We start from the raw sequence: 25,861 nt of genomic DNA on the forward strand, positions 1-25,861 counted from the left end.
AATACCAGCTATATCTGGTTCACCATTCACTTCCATTGCGTCTACAACTTCTTGGAATTGAGGTTGTAAGTTTATGAACCACCTATCCGGATTAGCTTTATGACCCCATCTCATTGTAGTTCCATCGTCTGCAGAAACAAAGTAGGTTTGTTTCCATATTGGTTAGGTTCTGAATGAACTTTAAACAATGTTTCATTTCTATATGTTTTGTTGAAATTTAACCTTTTATTTTCACCGAGTTCAGCCAAAGATTGAACGTTATATGGTCGTAAGTAAAAAGGATTATTGTATTTGCGTACATTTTCTTTCAGTACTTCCATTCTATGCTGAATATTTTCATCTGATGTTGGAGTCTTTTGTATGTCGGCGAACATTTTTCGATATTCTTCTACTATGTCAGCCGAATTTTTCTTAGACTCTTGGAAAGATTCCATATTCTCCGCATACACTTGTTGAGGGTCAAGATTTTTCGGCTGTTCCAAATCTTCATCTAGTTCTGTGAAGTTAGTTTCCAAAGGAGGGACTTGTTCGTTTCCTTCTGGCTCTTCTAGCTGTTGTTGCTGAACTATTTCTTCCATGTCTGGTTGTATCTGAACTTCTTCCTGTTGAGTTTCTTGTACCTCATCTGCTGGCATTTCATATATTCCGAGACCGTTTTTAAAAAGTTCCCTATCTAAGTCATCCGGACTCATAAACCTTTCTTCTTTCGTTCCGTCTCTATTTTTTACGCGTTTCATGAAGAGAGTTGAATTATCATTTAGCTCTGACACCAAATATCTCGGAGTAAATTCATTCATGTCATTTGGATGATATGCTATTAAATCATATCCCTTAGCGAGCTTGTATTTTCCAGGTTTGAGATTATATCCCATTTGGTGCTGAACCATAAAGCTAAATAGGTTCGGGTCAGTATTTCCTTCCTTGAACTTTCTAATAGCTTCTTTATATCTGTCACTAAAGTCAAGAGTATCTGGGTAACCATAATCTTCCTTAAGCATTTTTAAGAATTCTTGGTTTCCTTTTTCTCTACTTCTTTTATGTCCTGGCTCTGTTTGTGGTTGTTGTTGTGCAGGGTTTTGAACTGTTGGTTTTGGTTGTTGTTGTTGTGCTGGATTTTGAACTGTTGGTTGTTGTGTTGGTTGCTGTGCTGGATTTTGAACTGTTGGTTGTTGTGTTGGTTGCTGTGCTGGATTTTGAACTGTTGGTTTTGGTTGTTGTTGTTGTGCTGGATTTTGAACTGTTGGTTGTTGTGTTGGTTTTGGTGCATGCCTGTGTCTGTGTCCATGTGACGATGTAAATGTTTTAGGTAGTCCTGGTGCAGGTGCTTCTCTTGGAGGGTTTGGTGGTATATAAGTTCCACCAGCTGGCACATATGTTCCATCTGCAGCATAATGTCCTACCTGACTTTTCGTTCTTAAGAAAGCATTTACTAGGTCTGTTTTGGTCTGTTGTAACTCTTTTTCTTGACTTTCCACAACAGTTGCTCTAATGGCGTCATAGGCACTTTGAACTGCCTGTCTCGTTGCTGCATCTGTTATTTTCGTCATATTTTGTGCTACTTCTCTTAACTCTTTGTCGAAACCTTCAGACTTCAGTTTCTTTCCAGATGAGAAGTCGTTCACTAGTTTCACCTTACTATGAAGAGCTTCGAAGGCATTCTTAAAGTCAGCATTCATTAAAGCTTCATTTTGAACTGTCTTCATCCGCTTGTATTTTTGTCCTTATTGACCCTATAAGTTGGGCTGCTTTAGCGTTGGCTTGGGCATCTAACCAGTCATTATTAGCTTTTATATATTCTGCGCTTTTCATTGCCTTTTGCATGGCTGCGTCGTTATTTTTACTTTCTTGTGCTAAGTTTTCATACTGTACGGTTTGGTTTTGCAACTGTAAAAGTTTTTCTGCCTTTACATTTGCTTCAACTTATTTTTATACTCATCGCTATCCATATATGTCTTCAGGGCTTTTTGTTTTATTTCTTCATCTTTCAGTACTTTATATTGAGTAGTATGGTTTTTTTTCAAATTTATAACATCTTGTTCCATTTTTGCTACTTCTGCTGCTTTTTCTAACACTTTTTTTCGCATATTCCTCTGTACTTAGTTCTTTCAGTTGTTCTTCTTTCTTCTTTTTCTCTACGTTTAACTCATTTAGTTTCTTTGTGTGTCTGTCATATTCTAGTTTCTTTTTCGTTTTCACTTATTTGTTTCTGTATGTCTATGTTTGACTTTTTGACATCTGTTATTTGATTTTTGAGTGAACTCAAATTCATTTGACTTTGAGGGTTATAAGCTGTTCCGTCTGCAGCTCCACCATAGCCTGCCATTTTCGCTAAAAGTGCCGCTCTTAAACCTCCACTCTGTGCACCAATAACTCGGTTTAAAAGCATAGGGTTGCTTGACATTTGTTGCAACACAGTGGGGTCATTCATAATTTGTTGTTTGCAACTGTTGTTGTGTTGGTCAGTTTTACTATTGGATGTTTCAATGCTCCCTTCCTCTTACGTATATTCTTACGTAGCTTACGTGGCATTTTAAGTGAAGTTAAAAAGCGGTTTTTGACAGATGTTTATATGACACTATTTGTTCAGCACAAAAAACTACTCGGTCAAAGTGTTGTCAGTTTTGTAAAATAACCGTCCTATCTCATTCTATAAGGGGAAAAAGGCTTCTCAAAGTATACTTCTATCATAAGACAAATTACGGAAAGTGAACTCAAACAAAAAGTGACACAATGCATTTGCCAACCAAATAACTTTACAAAGCAAAAACTTAAATTACTTGTCAAGCTTACTATTCTTATTTTAACAATTAAAAAATTAAATTTTATTTTTTATTTAAAAAAATCATCTTATATCATCTGATATATATATATAACAGCATTAATATTTCAATGATTCACAAATCAACTTTTTCATTATTTTAAATAATTATAGAATATATACCGACTTTTTGTACATAAATATTTTTAGATTCAATAATGATTTACGGTTTTTTTCAAAACTTATAATTTTCAAATGAGTGGTAGAATCTTCGATTTAATTGATTTAGAATGGTTAAATCAAGCTAATCAACAAATTCAAAGCGGTATTAACGTCGAAACCGTTCTCCAAAATGTCCCTTTAACAGATGGAAGAATTCTTCCCACAATATCACATAAAACTTTTAAAAACGCTCTTAATTTCAATCAAATTGAAATTCCAAAATTACGTACAGGTCCAAAACCAAAAGATCCACCACAAGAATTAATAAATACTGTCCAAAATTTACATAATAAAGTTCAAAAAATAGGAATTTCCCGGGCTTTCGGCCGAATTATAACAGATCGTCAAATGATACTTGAATCGCAAATGCAAAATCAACAAAATATTCAAATTCATTTTCCAATTCCACAATTGTCTCAACGGAATCAAAATTCAGAGTTTGATTACAGTTCTCCTGACATTTCAAGTTCATCTGAACAGTTATCATCAGAAATCTCTTCAAATTCCGACGATTCATCAGCCGAAGAATTATTTTCATCAAGTCCAAATTCAATTGATACAGAATCGGATATAAATTCAGAAGACGACCCATATTCAATACGCACAAATACAACTTCAACATTTGAAAAAACTACAGATTATTTTGACCGTAAATTATTGAACATTCAATTTTCCGAAAGAACTGTTAATAAATGTTTCAAACTTCTCAATCTTGCACAACCGCCAAAAAATTCAAAGGCAAAAGGTCAAACAAAATACGAAGCTTTTTACGTTAATGAAATATGGCATGTAGATATTCACTTTTTAAATCATCGCCAAGGTGAATATCTATATGCCGTTATTGACGATAAATCACGAAAAATTTTGGCTTGGTCACATCTCGAAACTAAAGAAGCGGCACAAACAAGTCGTGTCATTCAACAATGTTTCGATGTATATGGCAAACCGTTTGCCATATGGAGTGACAATGGGCTTGAAAACTACGGTGTTTTCAAAAATTTATTAAAAAATGCAAACGTCGAATCAATCACGATAATACCACACTGCCCTTACATGAATGGCAAAATCGAAAGATTTTGGCAGAATATTCAAGTTGATGAGGTAGCTTGGGATCAAATTCAAAATTTAATCGAAAATTATAACGCAACACCACATACACAGTTACCAAAAAATCCAGAAATACATACCTGGTTTACACCAAACAAATTTTATGATATCAGCGAAAAATATGATACCACCAAAGAACCCCTTTGGAAAGTTGATGGAGAAATTAAGGATTTGAGGATTTCTCTTCAACATTTCCGCGAGAGGAGAGCCAATCAAAGAAATTAATTCGGTAATATTTTAAAATCGAAAATAAAATCTAATTTTTAACACAAATTAACAATATCGATTACATCTTCTTACTAAGCTCAGTCAGATTAATAAGAATAAACACTTACTTTTTAAAACATTTACATATTTTTTTTCTTCGTTACAGAGATACGCAAGTTGCAGAAGAAGCAGCAACTGTAGTACAGTAATTTGACACTCCGAAATCGAACATTAGTGACTTTGAGTAGATTTTGAATTTAATATAGATCTTGATTTTTAATAACCATCATAGCAAGAGCTAGTTGGTGAATGGTATCCGCGAATTTCGGCTTGAAAGTTGGGAAACTTTGTCCGAATGTTAAACTATTCGACAAAGTTTCCCGCTGTTTGCGAAGGAATTGTTGGCTATGATGTACTGATTCATGATCAGTGCATCATAGCCAACAATTCCTTATACAAAGTTCAAAAACTTGGGTGCAATCAGAACTGATTGCACCCAAGTTTTTGAACTTTCTCGAGGGAATGAAAGGGTAAGAGGTATACATTATGAATATATACCTCTTACCCTTCCATTCCCTCTCTGACAGCGGGAAACTTTGTCTGAATGTTAAACTATTCAGACAAAGTTTCCCGCTGTTTGCGAAGGAATTGTTGGCTATGATGTACTGATTCATGATCAGTGCATCATAGCCAACAATTCCTTATACAAAGTTCAAAAACTTGGGTGCAATCAGAACTGATTGCACCCAAGTTTTTGAACTTTCTCGAGGGAATGAAAGGTAAGAGATATCCATTTCCTTTCACCTTCGTTCTCAATAATTAACTTATAAATTTTTTAAAGCAAAAAAAGTCTGATTTTTTTTGACAAGTAAATATATAGGGAATTTATCCGACCAAATAACTGTCACTTTTTCGGTTCACCTCACTTTCCGTAACTCGTCTTACAACACTTCCTTGGAACGCCTGTAACTTTTCCTGTAGCGACGATAGACCCTTACTTGTCCGGACAAAGTTATACTATTTTGAGCGCTCTACAAAAAAGTCAACGGCTGGCTCGTCCTCAGAAATTTTTTATGGGCTAGAGGGCGCAACGCGCCTGGAAGCCCAACTACCTTTTTTTTAATAATCTTCATTAGATATATACATGATAAATAAAATTCATAAAACATTAAAAATCAAAAAATTAGATGAACCTTGGCAATTAAACTTTATTAAATAATAGTTGTTTATAAATTATATTATATTATCATTTAATATTATTTTGATAATGAAGATTTTATTTTGCAATAATATAAACGAAATTTTTTACCTTATGAACTTTTGATGGAAATATGCAAATTTAAAATAATAAAGAAAGCCGCGAGCGAAGCGATCGGCTTAGTTCGAAGATTTTGATTCAAATCTTTGCTGATCTGTAATTCGCGGAAGCCGCGAGCGAATCGAGCGGCTTAGGTCTAAGATTTTGATTCAAATCTTTGCTTATATTCCTTAAATTCTTTATGAAACTCGCAACAGTTCCATAAAAAATTTTAAATTCTAAACTGTCGAAATTACCGATTGGTAATCACACCCTTCACGGGCGTGTCACTTTTTACAGGTGTGTCACTTTTAGCTAAAATTACCCCTACTCCTAAAAAATGGTGCAATAATTTTCAATGCTCGAAAAATTGAAAAGTAGCCTAAAAAAAAAAAGGTAGTGGGGCTTCCAGGCACTTCGTGCCTTCTAGCCCTGATGATGTTTAGTAATAAATGAAGTTTTTATTCGGAAAAATTGTTAGTCTTCTGGGTCGAAAACATTATATATAATGTGTCGCTTTTCACAAATTATATATGTTTTCATGTTTTGTCAAACATGAACGTACATGTTTTGTCAAGACTTTTTCGTAAATGTTTTGTCAAGACTTCTTCGTAAATGTTTTGTCAAACATGAACGTAAATGTTTTGTCAAGACTTCTTCGTAATGAGTGTAAATGACCCAAAAATAATGTTTAGGGTAGAAGGTTAGATCTAACCTCTTTTCTAACCTCTTTTCTACCCTCTTGAATTTGTCAAGACTTCTTCGTAAATGTTTTGTCAAGACTTCTTCGTAAATGTTTTGTCAAGACTTCTTCGTAATGAGTGTAAAGGACCCAAAAATAATGTTTAGGTGAAGAGGTGAGATCTCACCCGTTTTTTCACCTGTTTTCTCACCCTCTTGAATTTTCATGATTTCATCGTAAATGTTTTGTCAAGACTTCTTCTTCGTAATGAGTGTAAAGGACCCAAAAATATAATTTAGGGTAGAAGGTTAGATCTAACCTCTTTTCTAACCTCTTTTCTACCCTCTTGAATTTTCATGATTTCTTCGTAAATGTTTTGTCAAGACTTCTTCGTAATGAGTGTAAAGGACCCAAAAATATAAAGACAAGGAAAATGTTTTCTTTATAGTGGACCCGCCGTTCTATAACACATGGGATTTTCAATACCAAGTAGACTGGACTTTGAGCTGAACAAAAAGTGTCATATAAACATCTGTCAAAAACCGTTTTTTACTTCACTTAAAATGCCACGTAAGCTACGTAAGAATATACGTAAGAGGAAGAGAGCATTGAAACATCCAATAGTAAAACTGACACCACAACAACAGTTGCAACAACAAATTATGAATGACCCCACTGTGTTGCAACAAATGTCAAGCAACCCTATGCTTTTAAACCGAGTTATTGGTGCACAGAGTGGAGGTTTAAGAGCGGCACTTTTAGCGAAAATGGCAGGCTATGGTGGAGCTGCAGACGGAACAGCTTATAACCCTCAAAGTCAAATGAATTTGAGTTCACTCAAAAATCAAATAACAGATGTCAAAAAGTCAAACATAGACATACAGAAACAAATAAGTGAAAACGAAAAGAAACTAGAATATGACAGACACACAAAGAAACTAAATGAGTTAAACGTAGAGAAAAGAAGAAAGAAGAACAACTGAAAGAACTAAGTACAGAGGAATATGCGAAAAAAGTGTCAGAAAAAGCAGCAGAAGTAGCAAAAATGGAACAAGATGTTATAAATTTGAAAAACCATACTACTCAATATAAAGTACTGAAAGATGAAGAGATAAAACAAAAAGCCCTGAAGACATATATGGATAGCGATGAGTATAAAAAAGAAGTTGAAGCAAATGTAAAGGCAGAAAAACTTTTACAGTTGCAAAACCAAACCGTACAGTATGAAAACTTAGCACAAGAAAGTAAAAATAACGACGCAGCCATGCAAAAGGCAATGAAAAGCGCAGAATATATAAAAGCTAATAATGACTGGTTAGATGCCCAAGCCAACGCTAAAGCAGCCCAACTTATAGGGTCAATAAGGACAAAAATACAAGCGGATGAAGACAGTTCAAATGAAGCTTTAATGAATGCTGACTTTAAGAACGCCTTCGAAGCTCTTCATAGTAAGGTGAAACTAGTGAACGACTTCTCATCTGGAAAGAAACTGAAGTCTGAAGGTTTCGACAACGAGTTAAGAGAAGTAGCACAAAATATGACGAAAATAACAGATGCAGCAACGAGACAGGCAGTTCAAAGTGCCTATGACGCCGTTAGAGCAACTGTTGTGGAAAGTCAAGAAAAAGAGTTACAACAGACCAAAACAGACCTAGTAAATGCTTTCTTAAGAACGAAAAGTCAGGTAGGACATTATGCTGCAGATGGAACTTATATACCAGCTGGTGGAACTTATATACCACCAAACCCTCCAAGAGAAGCACCTGCACCAGGACTACCTAAAACATTTACATCGTCACATGGACACAGACACAGGCATGCACCAAAACCAACAGTTCAAAACACTGCACCACAACTAACAGTTCAAAACACTGCACCACAACCAACAGTTCAAAACACTGCACCACAACCAACAGTTCAAAACACTGCACCACAACCAACAGTTCAAAACACTGCACAGCAACAACCACAAACAGAGCAAGGACATAAAAGAAGTAGAGAACAAGGAAACCAAGAATTCTTAAAAATGCTTAAGGAAAATTATGGTTACCCAGATACTCTTGACTTTAGTGACAGATATAAAGAAGCTATTAGAAAGTTCAAGGAAGGAAATACTGACCCGAACCTATTTAGCTTTATGGTTCAGCACCAAATGGGATATAATTTCAAACCTGGAAAATACAAGCTCGCTAAGGGATATGATTTAATAGCATATCATCCAAATGACATGAATGAATTTACTCCGAGATATTTGGTGTCAGAGCTAAATGATAATTCAACTCTCTTCATGAAACGCGTAAAAAATAGAGACGGAACGAAAGAAGAAAGGTTTATGAGTCCGGATGACTTAGATAGGGAACTTTTTAAAAACGGTCTCGGAATATATGAAATGCCAGCAGATGAGGTACAAGAAACTCCACAGGAAGAAGTTCAGATACAACCAGACATGGAAGAAATAGTTCAGCAACAACAGCTAGAAGAGCCTGAAGGAAACGAACAAGTCCCTCCTTTGGAAACTAACTTCACAGAACTAGATGAAGATTTGGAACAGCCGAAAAATCTTGACCCTCAACAAGAGTATGCGGAGAATATGGAATCTTTCCAAGAGTCTAAGAAAAATTCAGCTGACATAGTAGAAGAATATCGAAAAATGTTCGCCGACATACAAAAGACTCCAACATCAGATGAAAATATCCAGCATAGAATGGAAGTACTGAAAGATAATGTACACAAATACAACAATCCTTTTTACTTACGAGCATATAACGTTCAATCTTTGGATGAACTCGGTGAAAATAAAAGGTTAAATTTCAACAAAACATATAGAAATGAAACATTGTTTAAAGTTCATTCAGAACCTAACCAATATGGAAACAAACCTACTTTTGTTTCTGCAGACGATGGAACTACAATGAGATGGGGTCATAAAGCTAATCCGGATAGGTGGTTCATAAACTTACAACCTCAATTCCAAGAAGTTGTAGACGCAATGGAAGTGAATGGTGAACCAGATATAGCTGGTATTTTCAGCGCGGCTTTAATGCCATTGAAAGATATGAAACATGCAGATATTTTGGACCAGTATGAAATGAACATGGCTGATGGAAATATAACACCTGACGTTCTAGAACATTTATCTCAAAGAACTACACAGAACCATAGAGATGGTATATTTGGTGAAGAGTTTAGAAAGAAAGTTAGGGAGAGAGAAGGAAGAGAACCTATTGTACATGACCTTGCAAACGAAAGTTTGCAAAATGTCATAAAAACTTACTTTGCAGACAATGAACTGAAGAAGGGATGAATATTTAAGAAAACTCAAATGGACAGTACCAAATGAAATGTTAGTATTGAAAAACATGTTCCTTGACAAAATAAAAACTACAGAAATAAATGACGCAAGACTGAAACATTGGGTAAAAGCTTTCCCATTCACAAAAGATATTATTGGTAACATGGAAAGAAAACCAGAATGGCTACAAAAACATATATTTGGAAACGAGCATATTCCATATGGACAAGCTATATTTGAAGAGCTTGAACCGGAAACTCAGGAAAGAGTCATGCAAACAATACGCGAAGACTCAAATACAAACTATGACAAAATCTTTCTAGGATATAGGTTACCTGAGATGGGCGACCAGAGCCCAAAGGCAAAAAGGACATGGGAAATTTACAACATACTAGGTGAACATGAGGCAAAGATGCAACAACTTGAAGCAGAGGGCAAGTTACCAAAAGCGACACCAAAGAAGAAGAGAAGAGTAGAACAAAGTGAAAGTAGTGAAGAAGTAACTTCATCTAGTGAAAGTAGTGGCAATGAAGGAAAAGAAGAGTTAAAAACTCAGTCAGGAAGAAAGTAAAGCTTGGTCCGAGTGGGTTCTATTATGATATATAAATCCAACTATTCTATATTTTTACCCATATGAAATGTACGCCGCTCAGAATATAACGCCAACAGTTTTGGATGCCATGAACGGAAATGTTTCCGAATGGTATAACGAATGCGACAATGCCATTAGAAGGTCAGAAATAGTTCCTGGAACTTACGAATATACAACTGCTGTTTCTTATGGAAACGTAGGTGAGTTTGGAGAAGGTTCTTCAACAACAGTAGATATTGCTTGCGACAGGTTTCATATTATTTCTATTGACAACTCATTCTTATACGTGGAACAAGACATTGAAATAAACCTTCTGCCAAGTTGTCTGTCAAGAAAGGTTGCAATGGAATTTTCTATGTCGGATACCAATATGCTCCAGAAGTTTTCATGGGATATAAGATATATTCTAACTCTGACTTAGTTCAAACAGTAACATGGGCAAACTATGAATGGTTCGCTTTGAGAAACTCAGTACAACCACAAGCTAGAGAAACAGACCAGTATGCAACTATTGAGAAAATAAGAAGACTTGACCCTAACGTTCCAGGAGTTTATGTTAACCTTTCTGGTTCAGATGGAACTGCTGCCACTAAAGTAAAACTGAAACTTAGAGTTCCTTTGTCATCTTTCCTCATCTTCAGGTTTTTAAGATACTTGCCAAACTGGGCAGGAAAAATTTCTATCGAACTTACTCCAAGCAAAAATAACTTAGTCATTGCACCAACACAAGACCCATTCACTCTTACAGACGTAAAGGGAACAAATCAAACGTCATTCGCCGAATTTTGCAAAGACAAAGTTGACTTAGACTTTGGTTTCTCAAACCTCAACACTGAAGTAAACTATTATTTCAATGCTGCTGGAGATGCTTGGGACCCAGTTAAGTTCACATGCGAAAAGTTTGAATGCAAGAGAATAGAAAGCAGACTTGCAGTCTATATGTTGGACCCAGATATTTCAAATGCTTTAGCTGCCAAATATATTGCAGTTCCACTTATGTTCCCTATACACCAAATATCTGTCAAAGACTTTGCAGGTGAAGTTGGAAACCAAAGTGCTGACCCAGGTGCAAGAACAGATATTGCTTTAACAACTGCAATGAAACATGCAGATACTATGTTTGTACTGTTCAGACGAACTATAAATGACTATTCTTGTTTCTACAACCCCGGTATTAAATATCATATAAACATAGATGGCAAATATTATCCAAGAGAAGAATATTCTACAGTTGAGGATATGAGGTCATACAACTTGACATTAGATGCTATGAACTTTAACAACAATTTCACAACAACCATTAACCCTGAAATGCAAAGTTCTATTATGCCATATGTGAAAGTATGGACTCATACAGGAGGTCAAAAAACTCAATATACAAATGGAGACCGTTCAAACTTTTGGCTTGGCATTCCATTTGCTGACTCAGAAGACTTTATGGGTGGTATTTCAACTGTTGGTACTGTACAAATACAATATACTGGTGACAGAGACGGTCCAGATGAACTGAGAACAAAGAAGTTTACAAAACCAATAGCACTTTTCACGGAAGATGCTCTTTTGAAGATTCGTTCGATGAAACCTGCTGGGGCTCCTCAGATTGGCATAACGACAGCTTCCATCGAGCAGATTTTGGCAGCAGGTCAGTAAGTTGTTCTTTGACACTTTTCTCACCATCGTAAATAGTTATGACACCAGTTTTGACATAATATTGTAAGATAAACTTACCTTTAGAAATATCTGTAAGTTTTGAAGTTATATTTTTGTCTGCTTCAAGAACTTTCACCATTTCAGTTATACCAACTTTCTTTGCTTTATGGAAATATTTTGGTTCAGCAAATATTGCTATTCTATAACATTTACCATTGTTTGTATAAAGAACTATTCTGTCAATGTATTTGTATTGTTTGTGTGTGTAAACTTTGTTCTGCTTCAATTCGAAGAGATACTCGAATACGTCCATCTTTTTATTCTAAGTAAAATGTCATTTCCGAAAAATAGAAGCGTGAGTGTTTCAAAAGGTTTAATGGCGGTGGCAGATGTGAAGTTAAATTCACCAACTCAAACAAACAGTCAAAGTGTTATTGTCAATGTCAAAGACAGAGATGTTGAAGTGGGGAAACCATACGAAGACGAAGATGGTATAGCAATTGTTCCTGTAAAAGAACAACCAACATATCCTGAAGTTAGCAGAGACTTAAGTTCTGTTGCAGATATTCGAAACGACTACCAACAACTGAAAGACAAACTTCAAACTCAGGAGAAGATTTGTCAGGCTTTAAGTATAATGTTAAACTTGGTCGAACACAACCCTGTAAAAGTGAACTCATATGTCATTGCACCTCATGAAGTTTTGAAAGAACTATTGAAACTTTTGACAGAGGCAGACGATATAAACATCAAAGAAATAGAACCCGACATTAGTTGCTGTGGTGTTTCATATAATGTCATTGACAAGATATACGTTATGAAAGGAGGTGAAACGTTGAACTTAAAGTATAGTTTCCCAGACGTCATAAAAATATTTGACGACCACAACATTTCATTAAAATTTATTTGCTAAGTAAAAATGTCAAAACTTCTTGAAAGATGTTTGAAGAAAAATAATATAGACTTTATTTCATGTAAAGGACTTTACACACTTTTGAACGATATGAAAGACCCTGTTTTGTTTGTTCGTGTAGACAAAGGAAAGTTCTATGTCTTTACAAAATATTTGAACTTCTTAGACAGAGAACTTCAAGAAACGCCATGTGAAAGTTTAGATGAAGTTCTTCTCCACTTTCAGAAAAACTTTTAAATATATATAAATGGCAGAAGATATAATGGTTTATACTATTACGACTAAAAACCCTGAGTCATATAATTCTATAACAACAAACTTACAAAGTCCTCAAGGACGATATTGTAAACTAACCTTAAACACAATGACGACTAAAGCCTGTTTTGCTCTTTTGACACCAGAAGACTTTATTGTTGTGAATGGTAAAAAATACTCCTTTGAAGATACTTACTCAGATATACCACCAACAGGTTTTGTTGACTTATTTAATACTTTAAGTACGGGTGTAACATGTGCTGCAACTAGAGCAGGTTTCATTATGTTTGGATGTCCGACTGAGTTTACTATAAACAATATGAGCTATAATACAAAACTTATTTCTGGTTTTTACTACCAACAGTTTCCTATAACAGGAAAAGGTGTCATACAAGGAATGTCTATTCCATTGACATTAAGCACACCAATCTTATATATTGTTTCAAACTTAGGTTCAAAGTGCTATTCGAATGTCGACAGAAACTACTATGACCAAAAGATACTTATGCGTATAAACAATACTTTCTCTGCTGGTTTGCCTATTGTTCATTCGAATGCAGAATTTTCAACCTTAGTGAACTCAAACACTTTGGCAAGTATAACGTTGACATTAGTTGACGCAAACTTTGTTCCTGTAAAACTTTTATGTCCTATGTATTTGTCAATGACGGCAGAAAGTTTCGAATTGGAAGATGCAACTGGTGAAAGTATTGTATTACAAGAACAACTTCAACAACAAATAGCTCAAGAACAACAAATGCAACAAATGGAACAACAAAGTCAAGAATAAAAAAATATTATTTTTTTATTTTTATAAAAATGTACAGAATAGATGTTTCAGATTTTTATGACTTCCAAGCATTCAGAAATATGTGTCCATTTCGAGACTATAACAAAGCAGTCGAAAATTTGAAACGTTTAGTCATTTATGTTGACTCTGCCCCAGAATGTTATGTCATGAAAGAATGGGATGTTGTCTTTAACAAACCAAGAGCAACAATAGTGTCTGAACAAGAATGTAGACAGAAACTTAAGAAAATAAAAGTCGTACAAGTTGGCATGAAGATGTTAGATGCTTGGGATATCTTATTGTCAAAGTTAGAAGATTTTTCAGTTCGAGGTATAAAGTTCTATACACCTTCTCCAAACTTCTATTCTATCTTCACTGGATATAAATACGAACAAGTAGAATGGAAAGAAAATATTATAGAAGCTTGGTTAGACCATGTCAAAGAAATTATATGCAATGGAAACGAAAAGGTTTATGAGTATATCTTATGTTGGTTTGCAAACATCTTACAACATCCAAGTGCTAAAAATGAAACTGCTCTCATTATAATTGGAAAACAAGGAACAGGTAAGAATACTTTCTTTACAGATATCTTATGCAAACTGTTAGAAGGTTATTCGAACCCTAATATGACAAACTTAGAAAACATCTGTGGCAAGTTTAACTCCTCAATAGAGAATATGAAACTTATAGTTTGCAATGAACTTCAAAGTATAGATACAACAAAAGTTTTGAACTCAGATGCTTTGAAGAGTCTTATAACAGACAAAGTTGGAGTTGTTGAAAGAAAGTATAAAGACCAAAGAGTTTGTGAAAATGTTGCAAACTTCATTATGGTTTCAAACAATGCTGTTCCGATGAAGTTAGAAAGTTCTGACAGAAGATATGTAGTTGTCAGAACGTCAGATTCTCATATGCAAGATACAGAATATTTTGACGACTTAGCAGAAACTTTGACATCTGACTTTTACAACCACTTGTTCTCATATTTCATGACATTAGATATTTCTAAGTTCAATCCAAGACAAATTCCACATACCGAAGAGAGACAAACATTGTTAGAAGCAAACAAGAGTGTATATGAACTGTTCATAGATGAAACTGACTTTGTGTCATTAGATGAAAGGTCATTGTACGATTCGTATAAACAATATTGTCAAGAATATGGTTATATGACAGCGTCTAAACGAACATTCTTGGCAAATGTCAAAAGTCTTTTAGATGTTCAGAATGGTGTATATACAAAGAAAAATTTTTCTGAGTAAATTTAAAAAAAAATCTTTTTTTATCCGATAGAAAAGATGGCAAAATTCATCTCAGTAAATAAGTACATGTCAGGACTTAAAGAAGAACTAGACCCATTCACATATTTGAATGTTTACTTCTACCATTTTGAAAAGTCTTCATTCAGCAAAGTTTGGAACATCGAACCAGTTAAGTTTGCTATTGTGACTAAAAATGGTGCGAAATTTGAAGACTTAGACATAGAAGGTTTGTTAGCAGTCAAAGAAAATTTTGACAGAAGGTTCTCAAACCTTAAAGAAGGCAAAGCATACAAACTTGTTATACCTTATGAACCAAAGAAAGCAGACGACTATGAATATTATGAGTCTAAAGTTGTAGAAGTTCAAGGTAAATTGGGTAAAAAAGATTTTAGAGTCTAAGCCAGTGTTTACTCCTAAAGAGGAAGAGAACATTGACATTGACCCAGAAATGTTCTAAAAATAAAATTTTATTTTTACATGTCATATCTCCCCTTCTCTGGAACTGGTTCAGGTTCTTTCTTCTCTTCTTCTACTTTCTTTTCTTTCTTTTCTCTCTTCTTCTTTTCTGGTGGAGTTATGTCAAATTTGGCGCAACCATATTTATGTAAAAGTTCTTTGTCCTTTAATAGCTCATCTATTCTGTTTTTTATTTCATCTTCAAGAACAGCGCATGTGTCTTCTTTGCATTCTAAGAAGTTTTGTTGGACTTCATCTCTCCAAGAGGCGTCATCTCTGTCAACAAGTCTGTCATTGACAAATTTTAAGACTGCTCTGCTTAATGTTTTATGGTTCTTGTCATATTCCCAGAAACAGAACTTTAGAACAAATTCACCTTTCTTGTTTACACTATGTAAGATTTTATGGTCGACAGATGTTTTGCTGTCGAAAAGCTTGTCTCGAATATAGATAGCGAAATCGCTAGACATTTTCTAAAAGATAAAAATTTTAATTTTTCTAAAAATATGTTAGAAAAAAAGTTTGCTGACATTGACAAGAAATTTGAGAATTTTTAAACAAGAACAAGAGGAAGTTAGAAAATGCTCAGATAAAACCCATACATGACAAGTTCTTATTTGCTCAGAATGGTATAACAGGTCTAATTGCACCACCTGGGTCGGGTAAGACTTTCACTTATCTTAAAATGGCTGCACAACAACAAGAACTAGATGAGAAGAACCCATTCTATGAGTTAGTTGTCATTTGTAGTACTTCTGGTCAATTTGACCAAACCGTCAATTCGTTCAAAGATATTATAAAGAAGTCTAAGTTAGTATGTATAAAGGATACTGAGTTGTTAGATTGGATAAAGAAGTACCAAAGAAGAGTTTTGAAGTATAATGCTATAAATGAGTATATAAATTCTAAGTTTAAAGACCCAAATGAGGAAATGCAGAGAATATTAGAGAAGAAACACTTCAGAAACAAACAGAAAGAGATAGAATACATTTCGAAGAAATTGCAATCTTACGATTGGAAGACCTACCCTCATAGATGTCTTCTTATCTTAGATGATTTCGCCTCTCATCCTTTGTTAAAGAACAGAGAACAAGATATGTGTCGAATTCTTAAGAAGCTCAGACACTTTAACATCTCAGTTGTCATTTGTGTACAGACAGCAAAGAGTTTAAGTAAGGATGTTAAAAGAATACTTACTGACATTATACTTTTCCCCGGATTGTCCGAAGACGATTTCATGGAACTTATGAAAGAGTCCATGGCAGGTAAGTTTGACAGACATGAACTATGGGAGAAGTACAAAGTCATACAAGACCCTCATACTTCTTTCAGAATTCATATCTATGCGAACAAAGTTCAAATTGTAAAAAGTCAAGCTTGAAAAATGTAAGTGTTTAGTCTTAGTAAGTCTGTTGTGGTGCTGGGGCTGTCGGTTCTTCTGGCTTTGGAAGGCATTCAGGAAGAGGAACGTCAGTCATCCGTTTGTGTCCTGTCGGAAGGAAGAACTTTTCCTGTTGGAAGGAAGAACTTTTCCTGTTGGAAGGAAAATTTTTTTCCTGTCGGATGGAAAAATTTTTCCTGTCGGATGGAAAATTTTTTTCTGAAGTTCGACCAAAAAGTTCTCAATTTTCGAAAATTTGAATGGTTTACGGACGGACAACTGGAAAATTTTTTCTTGTCGGATGGAAAATTTTTTCTTGTCGTCGGGAAATTTTTTTCTGTCGGAATGAAATTTTTTTCCAGTTGTCGGGAAAATATTTTTCTGTCGGAAGGAAGGACTCGGAATGCCAGAAGGATTTGACGAGGCAATTTACTTTATAGAGCTACCTGAGCCATCTGAAGTCAAGCGTAAAAATAAAGAGTTCATCTACCCTACTTGTTTGAAGTTGTCAAAATACTCTGTTATTTTTTCCTTCAGTAGCGGTAAGTCTTCTTTGAAGGTAAGTATTGTACAACCTTTCATATCATAGTGTGTTTGAGGTAACGTATCTTGAACTATTTGTTTCACATCTTCATTCGGTGTCATTGAAATCGGTAAGTTTTCGCGATAGAACCAATTTCTGTCAGATTTGTAAATCTTAGCAAGGTCGTAAAAGCTTTTGTTGTTTCTTCTGACTAAATGCAAGATAACCATATCTTTATCTTCTTCATTTTCCATCTCTTCAGTATAAATCATATACTTATAGTTCTTTTCCTTTCCTTTTGGTACCGAACGTGGTATTCTTTTCTGAATGCTTTTGTCTTTTGCTTCAATGACTTCATCTTTTGCATGAAGTTTCTTTTCCATATCTTCACGTTCTTGTCTATGAATTTCATCTAACATCATGAAAATATAACAAGCGTAACGAGGTGAAGCCCACATTGCAACAGCATTTACAAGAAGTCTATGTACATAATATCCTCTTAAATTTATTGGCAAATTCTTACGATTTTCATACGGAATCTCATTCCTCGGTTTTTCGAGGGAAGCAAACATATGAGGAAATTCTTCTAAAAGTTCTTTTGTCTGTTGGTTTTCAAACCAATGATATGCTTGCTTTGTAGAACGAAGAGCATTCAAAATACTTTGCATTTGGTACATATCGTCTTTGACCGAACGAATGAGACGGAGTTGTTTGTTAAACTGTATGTACTCATATTCTTCATTTATAGCTTCATGAACGATAGCAGTTGTTGTGTTCTCTGTTGTTGACATATCTGTCTTTACATACAAAATAAAAAAATAAATAAAAATAAAACTAACTTTATTTTTTCTGTCTTAAGGAAACTCACGATTTTTGTGCTGAATTCAATAAAAATATAATTTAGGGTAGAAGGTTAGATCTAACCTCCTTTCTACCCTCTTTTCTACCCCAGTTATTTTATAAACGTTTTACATGGTAAACGTTATTTTTTAAATTTTGTGAAAACTCAACGGTTTGACACATGCCCTAAAAATTATAGTTCATCTAACATCATGTAAACATGCCATGCATAACGAGGAGAAGCCCACATTGCAACTGCATTTACAAGAAGTCTATGTACATACCAACCTCTCAAACCATTTGGCAAATTTTTACGATTTTCATGTGTTTTATGCAAGGCCGGAAAAAATCGGTCTAGAGAAATTTCACTGTTTTCATGAGTTTTAGGCGACCCCGAAGGAAGTCGGTCTCGCTGTTCTTCACTGTTTTCAGAAAAAAGTCGGTCTCGCTGTGCTTCACTCAAAAGTTCTTGTGTGCTTTGGTTTTTGAACCAGTCGTCTGCGTGTTTAGTGTCTGGAGCAAAACATGCTGTCAAAATACTTTGCATCTGGTACATATCGTCTTTGACCGAACGAATGAGACGGAGTTGTTTGTTAAACTGTATGTACTCATATTCTTCATTTATAGCTTCATGGACTATAACTGTTGTTGTGTTCTCGGTTGTTGACATATCTGTCTTTACATACAAAATAAAAAAAATATTTTATAAAAAATTAGCGTTATTTTCTGACTTTCACAAAAGACCAAAAATAAACGCTTTACATGTATTTTTCAGCAACTTCGTCAAATAATTTTATAGCTTTATCTATCTCATCTACTTCAAACGTTTCTTTACCTTTTATGGGAGCACCATACATTTTCTCAAACTTTTCAAGTAGTTCTGTTTCAGCAGCTCTCATATCGTTAACGAACACAACCTTAACTCTATTGACTGTACTGTCATATCTTTGAGTTATATTATATGTTCTTCCTATCTTATATCTCTTTGTATTGAAGTCCTTCGGTTTCTGAACGATGTAAAGTAAGCCTTCACTGCAACGTTCCGTATCGAATGAACCATAAGTTATGAAGTTATATCCAACAACTGGGTCTAACCATAACAAAACTATTGGTATAAGACTTTTGTCTATAAGATATGCTGTAGTTCCATAGAATCTTACCGATATCATAAGCTCAGGATTTCTTGTCAAAATTTTCTGAGTTGAAGCAATTCCAACCCAATGGTATGTTTTCTTTCCAGATGGAGATAAAATGTCTGACAAAGAATATTTGTTGTATTTCTTTGAGTATCTTACGTTTAAATCACCTATTCTAACCACTTTGGTGTCATTGTCTATCTTTTTAACTGTTTCAAACTCAGTGTTTGTCATTTTTGTTCTTACATACAAAATAAAAAAAATAAATAAAATAAAACTAACTTTATTTTTTCTATCTTAAGGAAATTCACGATTTTCATAGAGTTTTATGCAAGACCAGGTTTTTTTCCCTGGTCGCTGTTCTTCACGATTTTCATGTGTTTTAGGCAAGGCCGGTAAAATCCGGTCTAGAGAAATTTCATGATTTTCATAGAGTTTTATGCAAGACCAGGTTTTTTTCCCTGGTCGCTGTTCTTCACGATTTTCATGTGTTTTAGGCAAGGCCGGTAAAATCCGGTCTAGAGAAATTTCACGATTTTCATACGGAATCTCTTCTCTCGGTTTTTCCGAGGGAAGCAATCTTATGCCATTTTACTCAGATTTTTGGTCATTTTTCAGCAAAAATAATGTTTAGGGTAGAAGGTTAGATCTAACCTCCTTTCTACCCTCTTTTCTCACCTCATGAATTTTCATGATTTCATCGAAACTAAACGTAAATGTTTTGTCAAGACTTCTTCGTAAATGTTTTGTCAAGACTTCTTCATCGTACATTCTTTGTCATGATTTCATCGAAACTAAACGTAAATGTTTTGTCAAACATGAACATACATGTTTTGTCAAGACTTCTTCGTAAATGTTTTGTCAAGACTTCTTCATCGTACATTCTTTGTCATGATTTCATCGAAACTAAACGTAAATGTTTTGTCAAACATGAACATACATGTTTTGTCAAGACTTCTTCGTATATGTTTTTGTCAAGACTTCTTCGTATATGTTTTGTCAAACATGAACATACATGTTTTGTCAAGACTTCTTCGTAATGAGCGTAAATCAGACAAAAATAATGTTTAGGGTAGAAGGTTAGATCTAACCTCTTTTCTAACCTCTTTTCTACCCCAGTTATTTTATAAGCGTTTTACATGGTAAACGTTATTTTTTAAATTTTGTGAAAACTCAACGGTTTGACACAAGCCCTAAAAATTATTTTACTCAGAATTTCATACGGAATTCAATAAAAATATATTTTAGGTGAAGAGGTGAGATCTCACCCGTTTTCTCACCTGTTTTTTCACCTCAGTTATTTTATAAGCGTTTTACATGAATTGTACGATGTATATTTGAAATCTTAAACAGTTTCGTAGCTTCTATTTCTTCTGTCAGTACATCGAATGTTTTAACGATACCGAAAGTTTCTTTATACTTCTTCTTGACGTCAGATAGAAGGAAATCTTCTGCTGTTGGATAGTTTTTGTTCAGAAATTCTAACATGTTCATTTTATCTTCTGCTGGCTTTTCTGCTTCTTTCTTTAAGTCTGCATAGTCGTTTCTCATACGTTCTATCTCTTTGACGGAGTAGTTATATTTTCTTATTGCTGCTTTACATTTAGAACATTGCGGGTTCATTTTTGCGTTATATTCTGAAACCTTACCTGCTAGAACAACTAAAGCGTCAATGGTTTTCTTTAACTCAAAAGCTGCTGGTTTTATCTGTTCATTCCATACCTTACCTCTTCTATCTTTATCTCTTATCTGCCATACACATTCTGCAACTAACGAAACAAAGTTGTCGTAGGTCTTAAACTCCCGGGTTTTGTAAAGGTCAGAAACATTCTTATATACCATGTCGCAATCTTTGTCCATAACCTTATGGTTGCAATGAAATCCTAGAAACTCATAGTTTACCTTTCGTATGAACTTCTTTATTTCTACTGAGTCAGTTGCTTTGACTTCAATTTCGTCGAATTCAGGAATAGTTAGTTTTTGTTGCTGAATTTCAGGTAGTTTAGGCAAATGGTCAATAATGTCCTGCATTTCATAAAGATACTGTTCATTTGTTTCATCTTTCGCACTACAGTCTAAATTACTTGTTAACAGTTCTTGCTTTATCTTCTGGATTTTTGTTTCAAAAGTATATGAAGAAGGAATGAAGTTTTTCATCTCTACTAACATAGATGTTGGATTCATAACTAACGAGTTTGGTGCTGTTGTTGCTAACATGTTCTTACAATAAAAATAAAAAATATTTTTTAAAAAAACTAACTTTATTTTTTATTTCGGGAAAATTCATGAAAATTCAAGAGGGTAGAAATGAGGGTAGAAAAGAGGTTAGATCTAACCTTCTACCCTAAATTATATTTTTGCTGAATTCATGAGTTTTGGTTGAAAGAATACGGTGGAGCCAAAAGTGGCTCGACCTCAAAACAAGCATTTTGTGAAGAATAATACAAAATTCAACGGGTGAGAAAAGAGGTGAGAAAACAGGTGAGATCTCACCTCTTCACCTAAAAGTATTTTTCAATACTTTTTCAGCACTTTTCCGTAGTTATATATGAAAGACAATTCGAGATAAAAGTCATAGTACAATGGAATAATATGTTGCACACCATTTGTTGTGAACCAAACTTGAAAGTCAGAGAAACTGTTACTAGGTGGTTCGTAGAATTTAGAAGCAAAGTCATAAAAGTCCTTACCAATACATAGAAAACTATTGTTGCTTGAACTGAAACTTGCATGACACATAACATTTTGAGGGTCAAACACGTTTCTATAAACTGTCAAATCTGCTGGTGGAAGTATAAATTGAAATGGACCATCTGGTGGTAATGGTTCGTTCTGGTTTAGTAACCGAAGAAATTGTGCCCAAGAACGTTTGTCTACTTCCCAAAATAAAAACTCTGTATCTCTTGGAGGGTTAATTTCAATCTTTTGAAATGAAACGGTGGAGTTCATCTTGTCATATTCTAGTTTCAGATAGTATGTTCCATTTAGTAAAGAGTCGTATTTTTCTTGAAATTCCCAATAATATTTGTTCATTTGAGTTTGAAAGTCATTTAGAGTTTTCTCAAGACTTTCGTCTGAACGAACTGTAAAGATCCTCATTTCGTCAAATTTGTCTATTAGACCACCAGAACCTTTATACTGCCCATGAAAATATACTACGAACATAAACGCGTTAGTTCTATTTGAAAACAAAACTCTTCTAAATCCTATTGCCTTTGCATCTGAAGGACTTTGAAGCCAACGAATTGGATAGTCAAACCTGTATATTCGGGATGAAATTTCTTCATCTGATATTGTCCTACCAGCATTTGTAAAGATATAGTCTAACGGTTTTGTATCTGCTACTTTTGTTCTTTGTTTTTCAACCTGAAGCATTTAATATATGTAAAAATATATTGTTTTAAAATGGTATGCCATATAGCTTCTTGAATTTGTTAAGAAGTATTTGAACGTATTTTCCATCTGTATCTCTAGTGTTTACATAAGCATAGCCCGCCTTAGTAAAATATACTTGTAATTTCCTATAGTTTACGCCGGTATAAAAGTAGAAAGAGTCTTGTTCTTCGTCTTCCTATAGTATCAAACGTAATGCTTGCCATAGTCTGTAATTTCAATTGTTTCATCTTCTTCTAGTTCGTCGACAAATTCGAATACAATATCTCTAAATTTGCCTTTGTTCTTATTGTTTTCAGAACGAGTGACCCAACGTAAGTTTTCAAGTCTATTGTCGTTTCTTATACGGTTTATATGGTCTACAAAAGGTAAATTGTTAGGATTCAGTATAAAATGAGTTGCAATGACAACATGTTTAAGATAGCGTTTTCCACTCATCTTCATAATAGCATATCCGTCATTTCGCTCCCATTCGCTTAAAACTCTTTTTGTCTTTTTGTTTCTGACTTCAAATGACTCACAACAGTGAATTTCATATTTCTCATCTAACAAACAAGTTTCCCAACGGTCTTCTCCAACAAACTCAGCGTACATTTCAAATAAAATAAAAAAATATTTTTTTAAAAATATATTGTTTTAAAATGGTATGCCATTTCATATTTCTCATCTAACAAACAAGTGTCCTTCAACTTGAGGTTCACTAACATCGAAAGGCATGTTCATAAGACGTTCTTCTTCTAACCTCTCTAGTCTGTTTGGATAATTTGCACGTGCTGTTTCCAAATCCATTTCGTAGCGAAGACCAGCCAGTTTGTCATAGACTTTTATGGGTCTTCCCTTCCTATATTTAAAATTCTTCGAAACTCTCCAACCATATCTTTGCAACTCTGCTTTTATTCTAGCAGACTTTCTATCCATTCTATATGGGGGCATTTTTATAAAAATAAAAAAATATTTTTTTTCTTTACTTTACATAACCGCCTGCTGCCATAAGTCTTTGACGCCAACCCATACCAGCTAATGAAGGTTGACTTGGTTTAGTTTGGAAACTAAACTTTGGTTTTGGTTTATCTTCAGTTTTTGGTTTCTCTTCTTCTATCGGTTTTTCGTCACTTTTCGGTTCCTTTGACTTTACCTCACTTGCAGGAACAGTTGTGTCGTCAACATCTTCATAAATATCATATGCCATTTGTTGTTGTTTTCCTTTCAACTTTTTGTGTTTGTTGTAAAGTTTAGAATATTTTGACTCTAAGTCAATGAGATGTTCTATAATGAACTGTTGGTCAGTGAAGTAAACTTTTCCATCTGTTGTCTCGAAAGCTTTTTCAGACTTCAATATTTTATTTGTGAGAGTCTGTTTCTTTTTTGAGATACTAGCCGTTCCATTTCTATGAAAAGTGACTTTGTAGTTAGGGTTTGTATTTCCAGACCTGGCACTTTCTATTATTGAATTTTTCTCTTCATCTGTAAGTTCTTTGACAGGTTTTGACAATGGTTCTGAACTTTTTGTTTGTGGTGTCAAATCTACCGTTTCAACTTCTTCGGTCATTTCATCTCAGTAAAAAATTTTAGTTTGGTTTGTTTTCAACTGGTTGTTTAGGTTTTTTAAGTCGGTCTAAAACTTCCTGAGGTATAGGAAGAACTTGACAAACACGTTGTGTAACTGCTGGAAGTCGACAAATCCATCTTGAACACATTTGTCTCAATGCTGTATTGTTCATTTCATCTCAGTAAAAAACTTTACATTCCCCAAGTTTGAGGTGGTTGCGGTTGGTTATTGTTTACCCACTGTTGTGCATGGTTATATCCTCTGTTAAAGAATCTTTCACCTTGGTCCATATAGTGTCCTGCTTGGTTATAGTAGTCATTTGCTTTGTTATAATAGTTTCCTGCTTGTCTTCCTACATTGTCCATCCATCCTTGAACTTTTCCTCTTGTTTCAGGATTTGGAATAAGATTTGTTGCATCTCGTGCTACATCCCAACCTTTCTGTACAGTTTGTATAATAGGTTGTGCTTTCTCTTTAAGTATACCTAATGTACTCAAAATCTTCCTTCCAACTCCAAATACACCTCTGGCTATTGTTCCCACTGCGGGTAAAAATCTGGATGCAACTCCTGCTAACGCGCCAAATAAACCCATTTCTTATGGGTTAAAAAATGACGAATCCAAACAAGGACCCCTATGTTTCTAAAGCGACAAAGAAAGCACTCATGGTAAAAATCTTTAGTTCAACACCAAATGCTTGGTTTATGGATATCTTGGAAAACATTCCGAGGTATAGAGAAGATGGACCACCATACTGGCTAATATTTGTCGGTCAAAACACAAGATACTGTGAAGCCATACCATTACAGTCCAAAGCTATTTTAGATATCTTAGCAGCTTTGACAATATTCGTTGACAAATACCATCCAACAAAACTGACATCTGACTGTGAAAGTTCTTTCAAATCAGATGATGTAAAAAACTATCTGCGTTCAAAAAATGTAAACCAATATTTCATTGTCGACCAAAACCATTCTGCTCTTGGTGTCATTGACGGTTGTATAAAAATGTTAAGAGACTTAAACCAACCACAAGGTGGTGAAGCAAATGAAATGTCATATGACGACAAATATAGACACTTCTCCATGGCAAAGATGAGACAAGTTTTAAATATTTACAATAGCCGTAAACAAAAAGGTTTGGGAAACCACTCCCCCGAAGAAATGAAAAACAACCCTGACTTAGAGAAAGACTATATATTTAATAATTTAGTCAAAAGAGACAAACAAGAAAGAATGTCGGGCTTCAAACTTCAGAAAGGTGACAAAGTAAAAATAGAAATACCCAAACGCGACCCATATGAAAATACTATTGACTATGACAACAATGGGAACCCGACAGGTACTCACATTCGTGTTCGTAAAAATAGAAGAAAGTATACAAGAGAATATTATGAAGTTTTAGGCAAACATGGCAAAATGTACAGACTGCAAGCAGAAGATAAAACTACTATTGTCAGACCTCGTTTCAAACTTGTCAAAGTTCAAGGTGGTATACTTTCAAAGACAGTTCCTAACAAATATAAGACAACTCCTGACGAATATGCTAAAGAAG

At 34.5% G+C, this 25,861-nt stretch overlaps 9 protein-coding genes and 8 pseudogenes across 17 annotated transcripts, besides 8 other annotated features; 8 read left to right on the forward strand and 9 right to left on the reverse strand.

Moving 5' to 3' along the window:
- Positions 1-170: part of a mobile genetic element that runs on past the window's edge.
- A 129-nt stretch (positions 171-299) lies between these two features.
- Positions 300-1,821, reverse strand: TVAGG3_1064660 (annotated as a pseudogene). The gene has a single exon. A coding segment is annotated over exon 1 (1,522 nt).
- A 1,193-nt stretch (positions 1,822-3,014) lies between these two features.
- Positions 3,015-4,309: a mobile genetic element.
- A 10-nt stretch (positions 4,310-4,319) lies between these two features.
- Positions 4,320-4,352: a mobile genetic element.
- Positions 4,353-4,633: 281 nt separating this feature from the next.
- Positions 4,634-4,697: a mobile genetic element.
- Positions 4,698-4,856: 159 nt separating this feature from the next.
- Positions 4,857-4,947: a mobile genetic element.
- A 469-nt stretch (positions 4,948-5,416) lies between these two features.
- Positions 5,417-5,924: a mobile genetic element.
- A 51-nt stretch (positions 5,925-5,975) lies between these two features.
- Positions 5,976-6,058: a terminal%2Cinverted (terminal inverted repeat of Maverick-3 transposon ID:TVAGG3_1064720).
- Positions 5,976-25,861: part of a mobile genetic element that runs on past the window's edge.
- TVAGG3_1064730 lies at positions 6,837-7,459 on the forward strand (annotated as a pseudogene). Its single transcript has one exon. A coding segment is annotated over exon 1 (623 nt).
- Positions 7,538-8,677, forward strand: TVAGG3_1064740 (annotated as a pseudogene). The gene has a single exon. A coding segment is annotated over exon 1 (1,140 nt).
- TVAGG3_1064750 lies at positions 9,615-10,171 on the forward strand (annotated as a pseudogene). The gene has a single exon. A coding segment is annotated over exon 1 (557 nt).
- TVAGG3_1064760 lies at positions 10,204-11,275 on the forward strand (annotated as a pseudogene). The gene has a single exon. A coding segment is annotated over exon 1 (1,072 nt).
- On the forward strand, positions 12,445-12,720 carry TVAGG3_1064770 (protein of unknown function, DUF4106 family; the record flags this gene model as incomplete). The annotated part of the gene is made up of 1 exon (XM_051256144.1): positions 12,445-12,720. One exon carries the CDS (start codon positions 12,445-12,447, stop codon positions 12,718-12,720), a length of 276 nt encoding a protein of 91 aa, XP_051076654.1.
- On the forward strand, positions 13,481-13,765 carry TVAGG3_1064780 (uncharacterized protein; the record flags this gene model as incomplete). Its single annotated transcript, XM_051256145.1, has 1 exon — positions 13,481-13,765. One exon carries the CDS (start codon positions 13,481-13,483, stop codon positions 13,763-13,765), a length of 285 nt encoding a protein of 94 aa, XP_051076655.1.
- Positions 14,395-15,030, forward strand: TVAGG3_1064790 (Poxvirus D5 protein-like family; the record flags this gene model as incomplete). Its single annotated transcript, XM_051256146.1, has 1 exon — positions 14,395-15,030. One exon carries the CDS (start codon positions 14,395-14,397, stop codon positions 15,028-15,030), a length of 636 nt encoding a protein of 211 aa, XP_051076656.1.
- Positions 15,504-15,773, reverse strand: TVAGG3_1064800 (annotated as a pseudogene). The gene has a single exon. A coding segment is annotated over exon 1 (270 nt).
- Positions 16,418-16,853, forward strand: TVAGG3_1064810 (annotated as a pseudogene). Its single transcript has one exon. A coding segment is annotated over exon 1 (436 nt).
- TVAGG3_1064820 (KilA, N-terminal/APSES-type HTH, DNA-binding family) lies at positions 17,354-18,181 on the reverse strand (the record flags this gene model as incomplete). The annotated part of the gene is made up of 1 exon (XM_051256147.1): positions 17,354-18,181. The coding sequence occupies one exon, from the start codon at positions 18,179-18,181 to the stop codon at positions 17,354-17,356; it is 828 nt and encodes a 275-aa protein (XP_051076657.1).
- Positions 18,424-18,900, reverse strand: TVAGG3_1064830 (KilA, N-terminal/APSES-type HTH, DNA-binding family; the record flags this gene model as incomplete). The annotated part of the gene is made up of 1 exon (XM_051256148.1): positions 18,424-18,900. The coding sequence occupies one exon, from the start codon at positions 18,898-18,900 to the stop codon at positions 18,424-18,426; it is 477 nt and encodes a 158-aa protein (XP_051076658.1).
- TVAGG3_1064840 lies at positions 19,014-19,589 on the reverse strand (annotated as a pseudogene). Its single transcript has one exon. A coding segment is annotated over exon 1 (576 nt).
- Positions 20,669-21,583, reverse strand: TVAGG3_1064850 (organellar and viral DNA polymerase type B; the record flags this gene model as incomplete). Its single annotated transcript, XM_051256149.1, has 1 exon — positions 20,669-21,583. One exon carries the CDS (start codon positions 21,581-21,583, stop codon positions 20,669-20,671), a length of 915 nt encoding a protein of 304 aa, XP_051076659.1.
- TVAGG3_1064860 (uncharacterized protein) lies at positions 23,423-23,677 on the reverse strand (the record flags this gene model as incomplete). Its single annotated transcript, XM_051256150.1, has 1 exon — positions 23,423-23,677. One exon carries the CDS (start codon positions 23,675-23,677, stop codon positions 23,423-23,425), a length of 255 nt encoding a protein of 84 aa, XP_051076660.1.
- On the reverse strand, positions 23,724-24,308 carry TVAGG3_1064870 (phage tail repeat-like family; the record flags this gene model as incomplete). Its single annotated transcript, XM_051256151.1, has 1 exon — positions 23,724-24,308. The coding sequence occupies one exon, from the start codon at positions 24,306-24,308 to the stop codon at positions 23,724-23,726; it is 585 nt and encodes a 194-aa protein (XP_051076661.1).
- TVAGG3_1064880 (uncharacterized protein) lies at positions 24,500-24,901 on the reverse strand (the record flags this gene model as incomplete). Its single annotated transcript, XM_051256152.1, has 1 exon — positions 24,500-24,901. One exon carries the CDS (start codon positions 24,899-24,901, stop codon positions 24,500-24,502), a length of 402 nt encoding a protein of 133 aa, XP_051076662.1.

The sequence above is a fragment of the Trichomonas vaginalis genome (genome assembly GCF_026262505.1).
Source record: "Trichomonas vaginalis G3 chromosome Unknown ctg_36, whole genome shotgun sequence".
NCBI lineage: Eukaryota > Parabasalia > Trichomonadida > Trichomonadidae > Trichomonas > Trichomonas vaginalis.